This window comes from Nelumbo lutea, chromosome 1 (assembly GCF_056320005.1).
Source record: "Nelumbo lutea isolate HS-2025 chromosome 1, American lotus-T2T, whole genome shotgun sequence".
Lineage (NCBI taxonomy): Eukaryota > Viridiplantae > Streptophyta > Magnoliopsida > Proteales > Nelumbonaceae > Nelumbo > Nelumbo lutea.
This window is the reverse complement of record NC_142684.1, coordinates 218,333,513-218,347,172: the sequence shown is the minus strand read 5'-3', so window position 1 is coordinate 218,347,172 and position 13,660 is coordinate 218,333,513. Positions and strand designations below refer to the sequence as shown.

The 13,660-nt window shown below is 41.5% G+C and overlaps 1 protein-coding gene across 11 annotated transcripts in view; it reads left to right on the top strand.

Moving 5' to 3' along the window:
• LOC148881068 (serine/threonine-protein kinase BLUS1-like) overlaps window positions 1–13,660 on the top strand; it is a 65,367-nt gene that overhangs the window by 26,496 nt on the left and 25,211 nt on the right. For 10 of the 11 annotated variants that reach the window (XM_088963327.1, XM_088963328.1, XM_088963330.1 and 7 more), the window contains exons 13-15: window positions 6,463–6,599; window positions 6,803–6,894; window positions 7,080–7,139. In XM_088963327.1, coding sequence (XP_088819453.1) covers window positions 6,463–6,599; window positions 6,803–6,894; window positions 7,080–7,139 — 289 coding nt within the window. The remainder of the gene's footprint in view (window positions 1–6,462; window positions 6,600–6,802; window positions 6,895–7,079; window positions 7,140–13,660) is intronic. The other variant, XM_088963332.1, reaches the window with a different exon arrangement.

Here is a 13,660-nt window from a genome sequence, read left to right as displayed (position 1 = left end):
ACTTTCTTGGAATTGAAGTTACCCGCTCAAAAAGGGGCATGCTCATTTCTTAGAGGAAGTACACCCTTGATCTGTTACAATACACATGCAAGTTAGGTGCAAGGCTAGCAGATACTTCTATGGATGTCGACCATAAATTGGGTGGTTGTGATGGTGAATCTTTGCAAGATGTGAAACAGTTCCAAAGGTTAGTGGGAAGGTTGTTTTATTTGTCCATGACCCGTCCAAACATTGCTTATTCAGTTGGGGTTCTGATCCAATGCATGCATTCCCCTAAGAAACCACACATGGAAGCAGTAGAGAGGATTCTTAGGTATTTGAAAAAGTATCCAAGAACAAGTTTGCTATTTAGTAAACATAATCATTTGAAGGTGGAAGTCTATGCGGATGCTGATTGGGCAGGTGCTGTGGATGAAAGAAACAAGTGGGTATTGCACATTTGTGGGAGGAAATCTAGTGACATGGAGAAGCAAAAAACAAAGTGTGGTAGCAAGGTCAAGTGCTGAAGCAGAGTATAGGGCTATGACACATGGGGTGGTTGAAGTACTTTGGCTAAAATTTTTCTAGGGGAGCTTGGAGTAACTATTCATAATCCTATGTCTCTTTACTGTGACAACAAGGCAGGCATAAGCATTGTCAGGAATCCTGTCCTGCACAAGAGGACCAAGCACATTGGAGTGGACAAACTCTTCTGTTGAGTGGGCTGATTTATGTTGGGCCGATTTATGTTTAGTTTGTTTTCTTTTAAATTAAGAAGTTGTTGGGCCTTGGGCTCATTAGTCTTTTATTTTTAAAAGAATTGTAAGTACTTAGTTGAGTTGCTGCCCTACTAGGAGCATCTTTGTAATATCCCATATTTAAGTTAATTATAAATAAAATGAGGGGCTGGCGGCTAGGGTTATGAATCATTATCCTAGTCGACCTTCTTCTCATTTTCTTCCCTTTCCTCTGTCTATTGCTGAAACACCCAACTTTCTCCTCTTCCTTTCACAAGAAGCTTGGCCGAAATCAACACATAAGGCTTACTACTTGGTATCAGAGCAGGTTGAAGGTTCATGAAGAGATTCACTCCTACAGCCCTAGATCGCTCGACTGCATGGAGATTTAAGAGGCTGATCGAAGCTCTCAGGTAAGCCCAGTTTTTGGATTTTCTTGATGGATCTGTATGCCCTGTACCTGGTCTAGAGTTTCTTATCAGAATCAGGAAAAACTGGAGAAAGGGGAATAGTCCTGATTTTGTTGGACTCTTCAATTTTGACCTAGGTAGTGGCGCTCTAATTTTTTAGGGTTCCTCTGGGTTTTTTGTAAGGGGCAATTCAAGTTCCATGTGGTTTGGAGGCTTCTAGAGAGGGCGGTTGCTTTTTCTCTCCCTTCTCCCATCCCACCGAAAAGGAATCTTTCGTGGGAAGAAAGTCCAGGACACCAAAGGAGTGCCGTTGGTTCCAGAAAGTATTCTGTTTGTTCTTGTTGCATTTTTTGGTTGTTTTCTATACCTCTTTTGAGACACATGGAGGGTCATAGAGTTGAATATAAGCTCAGGAATGAAATGAGACCAGTGGGAGGAGGTGTTGGAGACCCCTTCGGAGCTGGGACCATTACTACAGTTAGGTTGGATGGTACAAACTACTTGGAATGGTCCCAATCTGAAAAAGATGGCCATTGGGGCTCGTGGAAAATTGGGGTATATTACTGGTGAAGAGGTGAAACCCGAAACTGGCAACTCCCGTTGGGTGCAGGAAAATTATATGGTAATGACATGGTTGTGTAATTCTATGTTGCCACATATAAGTAAAAATTTTTTATGGGCAAATACTACTAAGGAGATACGGGATGGGGTTGCAAAAACCTATTCACAAAGGGAGAATGTTGCTAGGGCTTATCAATTGAGAAATCAAATTATTGCCACAAGGTGGGGAGATAGATCTGTTGCAGCCTATTTTCCACCAAGGATGCAACTACCTATCAAAGACATTTAGAGAAGTATAGGTTGTTCGAATTCCTTGCTGGCCTTAACCCTGATATGACGTTGCACGACAACATCTTCTTTCTAGGGATAGTGTCACTCTCTCCCAAGCATATGCCTTTGTGTCAGGAGAGGAGTGCAGGAGGGATGTAATGATGAAAAATCTCAATTCTGATAAGTCTGCTATGGTAAGTGTTGTAAAATCTAAACAGAATGGCAATGAAAACAAAAAGGAAGAAAAAAGGGACTTGGTCTGTGACTACTGTAAGAAGCCTAAGCATACAAGAAACACTTGTTGGAAGCTTCACCCACATCTTGTGCCGTCCAGATTGAAGAATAAGAAAGGAAATGCGCACATGGCAATTACTGGTGATACTCCGGCCCCCCCTACTACAGCTGCTTTGGAGTCCATTGCAGCTACTGCAGTAAGGGCCGAGTTTGAGAGGTTTGGGTTACTTTTGAATCAGAGGGATACAACTAGTACTAGTTCAGCCGTAAGTGGACAACAAGGTACAGGTAGCACAGGTGGAGCTCACTCTACCTCCTTTGCCCACACAGGTAGTTCACATGTCACTACAAACCATGTTTCTGCTTCAGGTAAGGAGAGATCTCCTTGGATTATAGACTCTAGAGCCTCAGAGCATATGACCCATTGCTCCACTATTTTCTCCTCTTATCAGCTCTATTCTAGCAGAGATAGGGTCTCCACAGCTGATGGATCCCATGTTCCTATTGCTAGGAAGGGATCTGTCAAGATTAATGATTCTATTTGCTTACCCTTTGTCCACCATGTTCCTAGATTGAGCACTAATTTGTTATCTATTAGTAGTTTGACTAAGAATCTGAACTGCTCAGTGATTTTTTCTCCTGAACACTGTATTTTGCAGGATCTGGATTCAAAGAGGATGATTGGGAGTGGTCGTGAAGTGAATGGAATCTACCTCCTGGATGCTCTCCCTCTTCACCAAAGCCATCATGTTTGCGGAGATAGTGAGTCAAAATCTATGGGTCAGATTATGCTTTGGCACAACCGTCTGGGTCATTTATCCTTTTCTTCTTTGAGTTGTTTGTTTCCAAAACTGTTTTGAGTCTGTGAGTCTGTCAAGTTTGAAGTGTGAGGGTTGTGAACTTGGAAAGCATTGTAAACACTCTTTTAAACCCAGTAATAAAAGATGTTCTTCTCCCTTTGATGTTATTCATTCGGATATATGGGGCCCTTATAATGTTCCCTCTATGGGCGGCTATCGCTATTTTCTCCTATATGTGGATGATTTCTCTCGATATTCTTAGATTTACCTGATGAAATCACGCGATGAAGTACCATCCTTGGTGAGGCAATTCCACTAGATGGTACTAACACAGTTTGTGACAAGAATAAAGATGTTCAGATCTGACAATGCTAGGGAATATTTTGAGAGACATCTTGCCTCATATCTGTTGGAGTATGGTGTTGTCCATTAGAGCAATTGCTCCTACAGTCCACAACAGAATGGTGTTGCAGAGAGGAAGAACAGACACATCGTTGAGACGACAAGAAGCATGTTGATCATAGCCACAGTTCCGGTTCGTTTTTGGGGTGATGCAGTTCTCACGACAGTATATCTGATTAACAGAGTGCCCTCTTATGTACTCGGATTCAGGACCCCATTCAACCTTCTTTTTCCTCAGGGGGAGATTTTTCATATTCCTCTAAGGGTGTTTGGATGTGTCTGCTTTGCACATATTCATGGCCCTTACCGTTCGAAGCTTGATCCCAAGGCAAAGATATGTGTTTTCCTTGGATATGCAGAGAATCAGAAAGGGTACTGCTGCTATGATCCAATCTTTGGGAACCGGTATGTTACTATGGATGTTACATTTTTTGAATCTACGTACTTCTTCTCAAAGGATCCTTCTCAGGGGGAGTGTTTTGGGGAAGTAAGTCAGCAGTCTATCCCTCTCCCAGTTCCAGTTCCTGTGTCTACTCCTATGCTTGACCACCACCCAATGTCACCCACCTTGCCACCTTCTTTGCGTTCCATTTCACAGCATTACTCACGGTAGAGACTCCATAAGGCGGTTGGTTCCACTACAGCAGAACTCACACCACTTCCTGTCGATCCCTTGGAGACTCCAGATTCGGTTGATACGGATTCAGGTATTCCTCTTGATCCCACTATTTCAATTCCCATTGATCCTATTGATACTGTTACAGATACTTGTCCACAGATGGAAGTATAGAGAGGTACAAGGCAAGACTTGTTGCAAATGGGTACACACAGACCTATGGCATTGATTATCTGGAGACATTTGCGCCAGTTGCAAAGATGACCTCTTTTCGGATACTCCTTTCTCTTGTTGTCTCATACTCTTGGCCCTTGTTTCAATTGGATGTAAAGAATGCTTTCCTAAATGGGGATCTGCAAGAAGATGTGTATATGGATCTTCCAACTGGTTTTTATGATAATGTTGAAAATTGAAAGGTATGCAAGCTGAAGAAGTCACTATATGGCTTGAAACAATCTCCCAGAGCATGGTTTGATAGATTCAGAAAAGTGCTGATTGTTTTTGGCTACACTCAAACTCAATCTGATCACACCTTGTTTGTGAAGCGCAGGGGATCTTTGGTGTCAATTCTAACTGTTTATGTGAATGACATTGTTGTCACTGGGAATGATCTGAGTGAGATTGATAGTCTGAAGAGGAACCTGTATAAGGAATTTGAGATTAAGGATCTTGGAGAACTAAGATACTTCTTAGGCATTGAAGTTGCAAGATCGAAACATGAAATTTTTATCTCTCAAAGGAAGTATGTCTTGGACCTTCTCCAAGAGACAGGGAAGCTTGGAACAAAGGCAGCTAGCACCCCCATTGATCAGAACCTTAGAATCAGTGCATCAGAAGGTGAACCAGTGAAGGACCTTGGGAGATACCAATGACTTGTGGGTCGGCTACTATACTTGTGTATGACAAGATCGGACATCTCCTATGCAGTAAGTATAGTGAGTCAATACATGCATGCTCCACGAGATCAGCACTGGAAGGCAGTTGACAGGATCCTTGCATATTTGAAGGGACATCCAAGCAGAGGCATATTGTTTACTGATCATGGACAACTGAAGCTAGAGACTTATACAGATGCGGATTGGGCAGGATGCATTGATGACAAAAGATCAACTTCAGGAGTGTGCACCCTAGTTGATCTTTTGTCATGGAAGAGTAAAAAACAAATAGTTGTGGCAAGATCAAGTGCAGAAGCGGAATATAGGGCCATTGCAATCAATATTGCCCATAATCCATTCCAGCATGACCAAACTAAGCACATTGAAGTAGATAAACATTTTATCAGAGAAAGGGTAACTTCTGGAGAAGTTTGTCTTCCATACATTTTTTCTGATCTACAGCTTGCTGATGTTCTCACAAAAGGTGTTGTGAAGAATAAGTTGGAACATGATCTACGCAAGTTGGGAATGTGTGACATCTATTCTCAATTTGAGGGGGAGTGTTGAGTGGGCTGATTTATGTTGGGCCGATTTATGTTTAGTTTGTTTTCTTTTAAATTAAGAAGTTGTTGGGCCTTGGGCCCATTAGTCTTTTATTTTTAAAAGAATTGTAAGTACTTAGTTGAGTTGTCGCCCTACTAGGGGCATCTTTGTAATATCCCATATTTAAGTTAATTATAAATAGAATGAGGGGCTGGCGGCTAGGGTTATGAATCACTATCCTAGTCGACCTTCTCCTCCTTTTCTTCCCTTTCCTCTGTCTATTGCTGAAACCCCCAACTTTCTCCTCTTCCTTTCACAAGAAGCTTGGCCGAAATCAGCACATAAGGCTTTCTACTACTTCATAAGGGAAAAATTGGAAAAGGGAGAAATTTGTACTCCTTATGTCAACTCCAAGGAGCAACAAGCTGATGCCCTCGCAAAGGGGCTTCTATACTCATGGCACAATGAGTTGTGTGACAAGTTGGGCATGATAGACATATTCAGCCCAACTTGAGGGGGAGTGTTGTTAGTGTTATTATTTTATCTTTGCTGTTAGTGTGCTGTCAGCCTAGGATGTTGTCAGCTTGTTCTTTTCTTCTTTTAATTAGTTTATTATTAGGGCGTGCCACCAGGGGTATAAATGTAATCTCCCATTTATTATTATGTTGTATCATTATAAATAAGAAGTGGCGCCGCCAGCAACACTTTTTGACTCCAAACTATTTTCCCTCCCTCTTCTTCTCTCCTCTCTCCTCTCCTCTCTTCTCTCTTTTCTCTCTTGTCTCTCTCCAAGAAAGAAAATATTCACCTTCCATCCTTTCCAAATATATCCCTCTGAATTTTCTTAAGTTTGTTTGCAAATACGGTAAGAGGAAGTTTTGATTTTTTTTCTCAATAGTCGAAATGGTTTTTTCTCTTTATTTTTGCAATTATTGTAGTACATTATGGGAGGCTATTTTGTTTTGAGTATGTGTTATTATAGCATTGATACCATATATGCTTCAAATCTGAGAGTTGTGGACCTGTTATTATTAGGTGTGAGATTGAAAGTCAACCAGCAAATGAGAAGGGTAAGCATGACATACGGAGAGCACCCAGCTTTAGTGGTCCATTAATGCTTCCAAATCGAGCTTCTGCAAACAGTTTATCAGCTCCCATAAGATCATCAGGAGGTATTAGAGTTCAGATTGACATAAGAAAAACTAATATTTTTTTTCCATGTTGCTTAACCTTGCTAAACATGAAGCTCAGTTCTTCAGGATAGTATGGCTTTTCTTGCCAATATTTTATTATCAAAAAGAAAAATGTTACTTAAGAAGAACCAGTACGTAAACTTTAGAAAACTTCTGTTACTTATCCTCTTTTCCTCTTATAGGATTCAGAGATTCTTTGGAGGAGAAGAAGACCAATGTGGTGCAAATAAAAGGCCGCTTCTCAGTAACATCGGAAAACCTGGACCTCATAAATGTACCTATAATTCTTTTAATATGTTTTTCCTAAATTAACTAATTCTTACTAAACTAAAACATACATGTAGGATATTCTATTAAGTACAGTTTCAAGGACTTCACTTGTGAATAATCATTCTGTGTCAACATTTTTCAAGACTGTAGCAGCTTTTCTTGTTTTCATGTCAGTCTTTTGGTTTTCAGGGATCATCTCTGAGGAATTCTGCTAGTGTTGGTGATTGGAAAGATGATTCCAAGCAGCTGGTTAGTGTACCTGCTGAATTTATCACCAATTTTCTTAATCCTATTGAAGTCTAGTTTAGTTGGTGTATGACAGTTTATCAATTACTCCAGTTTTGGTTGTTACAATGCCTTGGCAATGTCAGAATGGTTATATTCGGTAAAATAAGCACATGGGAAACTAACTAACCAAAGTTGCATGTTATGTCTTGTACTGATACTTAGTTTGATAAGCTCTGGTCTTATCAGATTACAACTGTATCCAATCTGAGCAGCTCGGAGGGTGCTCAAACCTCTTACAGAGAATTAACTCAGAAAGGAAGAGACAGAAGGGAAGGGAAGAAGGGAGTATTCTCCAATTCATTCTTTGATCAGATCTGGATAAGGCTATATATAGCCTTTTTCCCTGCATACTGGTGTCTAACAACCTAGGTGACGTTGCCTCCTGGTATATATCTGATAGGCAGTTTCCTGGGTTGGACCAATCTGGAGTCAACACTGTTGTGAACTGAATGGTTGGGTGGGGCTCAGTGCTGGGTATCTGCCTGCAGTGTTGGGCCTTGGGCCTTTATCAATCCCATCCCCTTTAAGAGGCACCTAGTCCTCAAGGTTGAAATGAGGGTACTGCTGCTGTACTTTAGAGAAATCCTCCCATGCAGCATCTTCAGGATGCACAGTGTTAGAGCTAGCAGAATCAGGGTAGATTAGTCATTTTATTTCTGTTAAGTTATGTGCTTATGTGGCAGTTTTAATAGAGACTTCCTGTCCCATACTTAAGTGGGGGGCAGTTTAGTCTTTGTACAACTAATTAGAGGCTAATTCATATTAGGGTCGACTGATAGGGTTTATGCTATCAGATTCGAACTACTTAAACACAGCTGTCAAAACATGCTACCAGAGCCATAAACGAAGGAGAAGAAGGCTGTGGCTTCAAGATTTCCATCCTGCGACTTCAAGTTCTCTCTCCTTTTTTTTTCTTCTCTGGGCTGTGAATCTGAGGTACACAATCTGATAGCTGAGGCATCTGTTATTTATTTTTTGTTTTAGGACTGCCTCAATCCCTATTACAAGTATTAGGAAGGTGCGGCAACCCTAGGATATCAGCCTAATACCACTGTCACCATGTGTGACAGCCGTAGTCGTGTGGTGGTGCTTGTGGTGTTTACCCTCTACTGAACAATTTCAAGAGGGTTTGTGTGTGGTTGCTTGAGTGCTGTGTTGTTGTAATGGTGCCTAATATTTCTGGGATGTTAGTAGTGGTGGGAACAGAAAAAAAAATTTGTGCTGAAAGGAGTGGCTGAATACCTCAGCCTAGTAGCTTTCATCAATGTTCTAATCTGGATGGTAGCCGAATCTGGTCAAAACATCCAGTTCTTAACCTTAATTTTTGTCTACATCAAGTTGTTGATTGTGACTAATTGTGAGATTGTTATCAGTGTGTTGTAGTGTTGCCTTGACAAAAGTATTTGGTTGGTGACTGAGAGTTCAACATTAGAGATAGCAGTGGGGGACATAATGGCAGCAATGGGAGATGGTTCTAGTGATCAGAAACCGGGTGTGGTGATCCCTCCGACTATTTGGGTGTGCAGATGACCTCCATTAAACATAATGGTGAGAATTATATGCCATGGGCCAAGTCATTGGAAGTTTTCCTCAAGGCAAAGAGGGAAGTGAAACACATGAAGGAAGATAAACCATCAGTTGACTTTCCAGGGGTTGATGACTGGGAAGAGGAAAATGCCCAAAAAATCATGACATGGTTATGGAATAGTATGGAACCCAAAATAAGTGTCAACTTTATGTTCTTAGATACAACTAAGGGCATATGGGAATATGCCAAGAAGCTTTATTCTGGGCAGGATAATACTACAAGGGTATATCAGCTCTATTAGGAGTATTTCGATCTGCAACAAGGGAATAAAACCCTAGAAGAGTACTATGCCAGTATGAAGAACCTTAGAAATGAACTCAATGTCTATCATCCCCTCACTCCAGATGTTAAGGTTCAGCAACAACAGAGGGAACAACTAGATGTCACTAGGTGCTTAGTGGGGTTGAAATCAGAATATGAACCAGTTAGGGCCCAAATATTGAGAGGCTCTACTCTTCCTACACTTGAGGAATTTTTTGCACGGCTTCGTAGGATTTCTTTGGGATCTACAGAGAATCCCACACAGTCTAACAGATCAGCATTTGTGATAGCCAGAGGAGGTGAACGTGGTACTAGAGGGGGAGGGCATGCCTCCCGAGGAGGTCGTGGTGGTTCCATATTTGACCGTGGTGGTAGTCGTAACTTAGGGTGAGGCCGTGGTAAAGGAAATAGTAACTCTACAAGGAAGTGTACCCATTGTGGCAGGGGCGAACATTCAGTGAATTTCTGTTATGAACTCCATGGCCCTCCTTCTACATGGGCTAATCATGCAATAGCTGGTGGAGTTGATGTCAGTGGTAACCAACAAGCAGATCTAACACCTTCCACATCTACATTTGTTTCCGGGAAGGAGATGGTGAGTGTACCGCGTGATGAGTATAAGAGGTTCCTCTAGGCTACTTCACAGCATACTACAACCACCCTTGCCCACTCAGGTATAGCTTGGCTGGCATCCAAACCCTCTCTTTGGATTTTTGATTCTAGAGCCTCTGATCACATGACCGGGACTCCAGGTGTGCTCTCTTCCCTCTCTGAAACTTCCACATCTCAAACTGTTACCCTTGCCAACAGTTCCTCTTCTCCCATCTGTGGTGTTGGTAATGTTGACGTGGCTTCTCTTTCTTTATCATCTGTTCTATATGTCCCTAAGTTTCCCTTCAATCTTATGTTTGTTACTAAATTAATCAAGACTCTTAATTGCTCTATTACATTTTTCCTTTCCTTTTGTGTTTTTCAGGATCTCAAGATGGGGAAGAAGATTGGTGGGGGGCATGAGGCTGGTGGATTGTATTACCTTGACGGTGGTGGATCGTCAGTTGCACTTCAAACTTTACTCACTCCTCTACAGTGGCATTGTTGACTGGGACATCCATCTCTCAAGGCACTCAAGATACTGGTTCCGTCTTTGAGTCATTTGTTGTCTTTATAGTGTGAGTCGTGTTAGTATGGGAAACATCGTCGGGTTCCCTTCAGTCCTAGAGTTGATAGTCGTATGTTGAGTCCTTTTGCTTTGGTTCATTTAGATGTTTGGGGTCTGATTAAAATAGAGTCTTGCAATGATTGCAAGTATTTTGTCACTTTTATTCATGATTGTTCAAGGATGACATGAATTTATTTAATGAAAGAAATGAGTGAATTATTTTCCATTTTTCAAAAATTCCATGCTGAAATACGTACACAATTTGGTGTTCCAATCAAAGTTCTTCGTTCAGATAATGGTCATGAATACTTTCTTACTTCCTTTCAATAGTATTTAGAATAGCATGGCATCATTCATCAAACTTCATGTGCATCCACTCCTCAACAAAATGGGGTGGCTGAACGAAAGAACCGTCATTTCCTTGAAACTGCTCGGTTTATTCTTCATTATATGAGTGTTCCTAAACAATTTTGGAGTGATGTTGTACTTACTGCGTGTTTCCTTATTAATCGGATGCCCTCCTTCATTCTTCATGGTCGGTCTCCCTTTTCTATTTTGTTTCCCACCTTGTCTCCCTTTCCATCAACACCCCGCATCTTTGGTTGTGTGTACTTTGTTCACAATCTGAGGCCTGGGATAGACAAGCTAGATGCACGCTCTATTAAGTGTCTTTCTTGGCTACTCTCGGACTCAAAAAGGGTACAAGTGTTACAATCCCATTAATTGGAAATGTTATGTTTGTCCTGATGTCACATTTTTTGAGTCTGTCCCCTTCTTTTTAGGACATGAAGCATTGGTGTCTCCACCTTTGCTTCCTCTTCCTCTTCTAGTCAGTGATCCCGTTCCGGGTGTTCTAGTTGGGGTTGACCCTTCACCTCCTCCAGTGCAGATCCCTATTGAACGACCATCGATCCGACACGTGTATACTCATCGACAGACACCGACTCCTCCTCAAGCTTCTACCTTGTCTGCGGATCTTGTTGTTGCTTCTGTCCTAGAACCTTCAGGACTTGATCTTCCCATTGCTTTACGGAAAGGTAAATGTAGTTGTATCCTCCATCCCATTTCCAATTTTGTTTCAGTCTCTTGCCTTTCCGCTTCACATCGCCAGTTTGTTTCTCAATTGTCATCTATTTCTATACCTAAGAATGTCCAAGAGGTTCTTAGCTCACCTGGGTGGTGGCAGCCAATGGAGGAGGAACTCTCTGCCCTTCAGCATACTCAAACGTGGGAGCTCACTACTCTTCCTCCTGGTAAGCATGTTGTGGGTTGTAAATGGGTGTATACTGTTAAATACTTGCCGGATGGTAGTGTGGAGCATCTAAAGGCCAAATTTGTTGCTAAAGGTTATTCACAATTATACGGGGTGGACTATATGGAGACCTTCTCTCTAGTGGCTAAGATTGGCTCTGTCCGTGTCTTAATTTCCCTGGTAGTTATGTATGATTGGCCCTTGTTTCAACTTGACATTAAAAATGCCTTCCTTCATGGTGACCTTATGGAGGAGATATATATGGAGCAATCACTAGGGTTTGTTGCTAAGGGGGAGGATGTTAAGGTGTGCAGATTGAAAAATGCAATTTATGGGTTGAAACAATCACTTCGTGCTTGGTTTGGGAAGTTTAGTGAAATGGTGAAGAATTTTGGAATGAAACAATGCCAGGTTGACCGCTCGATGTTCAACTATGATTCAAAAGTCGAAAACATTTTATTAGTGGTCTATGTGGCTAATATTGTCATAACTGGTAGTGACAAATTGGGATCGATAAACTAAAGGTCTTTCTACAAAATCATTTTCAAACAAAAGACCTTGGGACATTGAAGTATTTCTTGGGTATAGAAATTGCTAGATCAAAACAAGGTGTAAACCTGTGCCAAAGAAAATATGTTCTTGATCTGTTGGATGAAATAAGACTATTAGGTGCAAAACTGGCTGAAACTCCCATGGAGCCAAATGCTAAGTTGAGCAGTGATACAGAGGAAATATTTGATGATCCTGGAAGGTATAGACAGTTAGTGGGGACGCTGAACTATTTGACTATCACGAGACCAGACATCTCCTTTGCAGTCAGTGTGGTGAGTGAATTTATGCAAAACCTTTGGATACCTCACTGGGATGTAGTTCTTAGAATTGTAAGGTTCTTGAAGGGAGCTCCAAGCCATGGGTTATTGTACAAACCAGGAGGAAGACTTGAGGTAATTGGGTATACAGATGTAGATTGGGCAGGCTCTCTGTTTGATAGAAGATCTACTACAGGTTACTGCACATTTCTTGGAGGTTATCTTGTGACATGGAAGAGTAAGAAACAGACGGTTGTGGCAAGGAGCAGTGTTGAAGCCGAATACAGAGCCATGGCACACACTACATGTGAATTAGTATGATTGAGGAATCCCCTACAAGAAATCGGGTTCTCCATGGATAGACCTATGAAATTGTACTGTGACAATCAAGTTGCACTCCACATCTCATCTAACCCTGTTTTTCATGAGAGAACAAAGCACATAGAGATTGATTGCCACTTTGTGAGGGAGAAGGTCCTTACTGGAGAGATAAGCACAGAACATGTGGGCTCAGGTGATCAATGGGAAGATTTGTTTACAAAAGGCTTAATCTCAGGGAGAATGAATTATATATGTAACAAGCTGGGATTATATGACATATATTCTCCAGCTTGAGGGTGGAGTGTTAGAGCTAGCCGAATAAGGGTAGATTAGTCATTTTATTTCTGTTAAGTTATGTGCTTATGTGACAGTTTTAATAGAGACTTCCTGTCCCATACTTAAGTGGGGGGCAATTTAGTCTTTGTACAGCTAACTAGAGGCTAATTCATATTTGGGTCGACTGATAGGGTTTAGGTTATCAGATTCGACTGTTCTTCTTCTTCCTTCTTCTTTCTCCTTTACTCTCTACTGGTTCAGACTACTTAAACACAGCTGTCAAAACACACAGGTTCTTCCAAGAGATGAGAGCTTGTTTAATGATATTCTTAACCATCTTGATATTTGGAGGTGGGTGGCAGATTCAGCTTGAGGTATAGCCAGTCCCCTACAGAAAATCCCAACTTCCCGTGCTTTCTATCATAGACCAACTCCATTCTCTGCTGTGTTCTCAACAAGTGATGCTTGAGTGATTTAAGAACCTCATCTCTAGAGGTGAGTTGGAGGTCAACTTCTTCCATTGTTGAAGATCCCTTCTCGTAAGGAAGCAAGGTTGGAGCACTTGTTGACATAAGCCTGAACTGCCTTCTTCATCCCCTTCCAGAAGTAGTGGGCTGCTATGTGCCTATATGTTCTGAGAGTGAGAACTCCAGAGTGCCCCCCCCCCCCCTTCCCTGCAGCTGAGTCATGAAATAACTTTAACAATTCTTCAATGTGAATCGACTTATTGGGTATTACCAACCTTCCATTAAAAAATAGGGTGGAATTAGACACTGAATACCCTGGAGTTTGAACTGGATCCTGAAGCCATAGGTC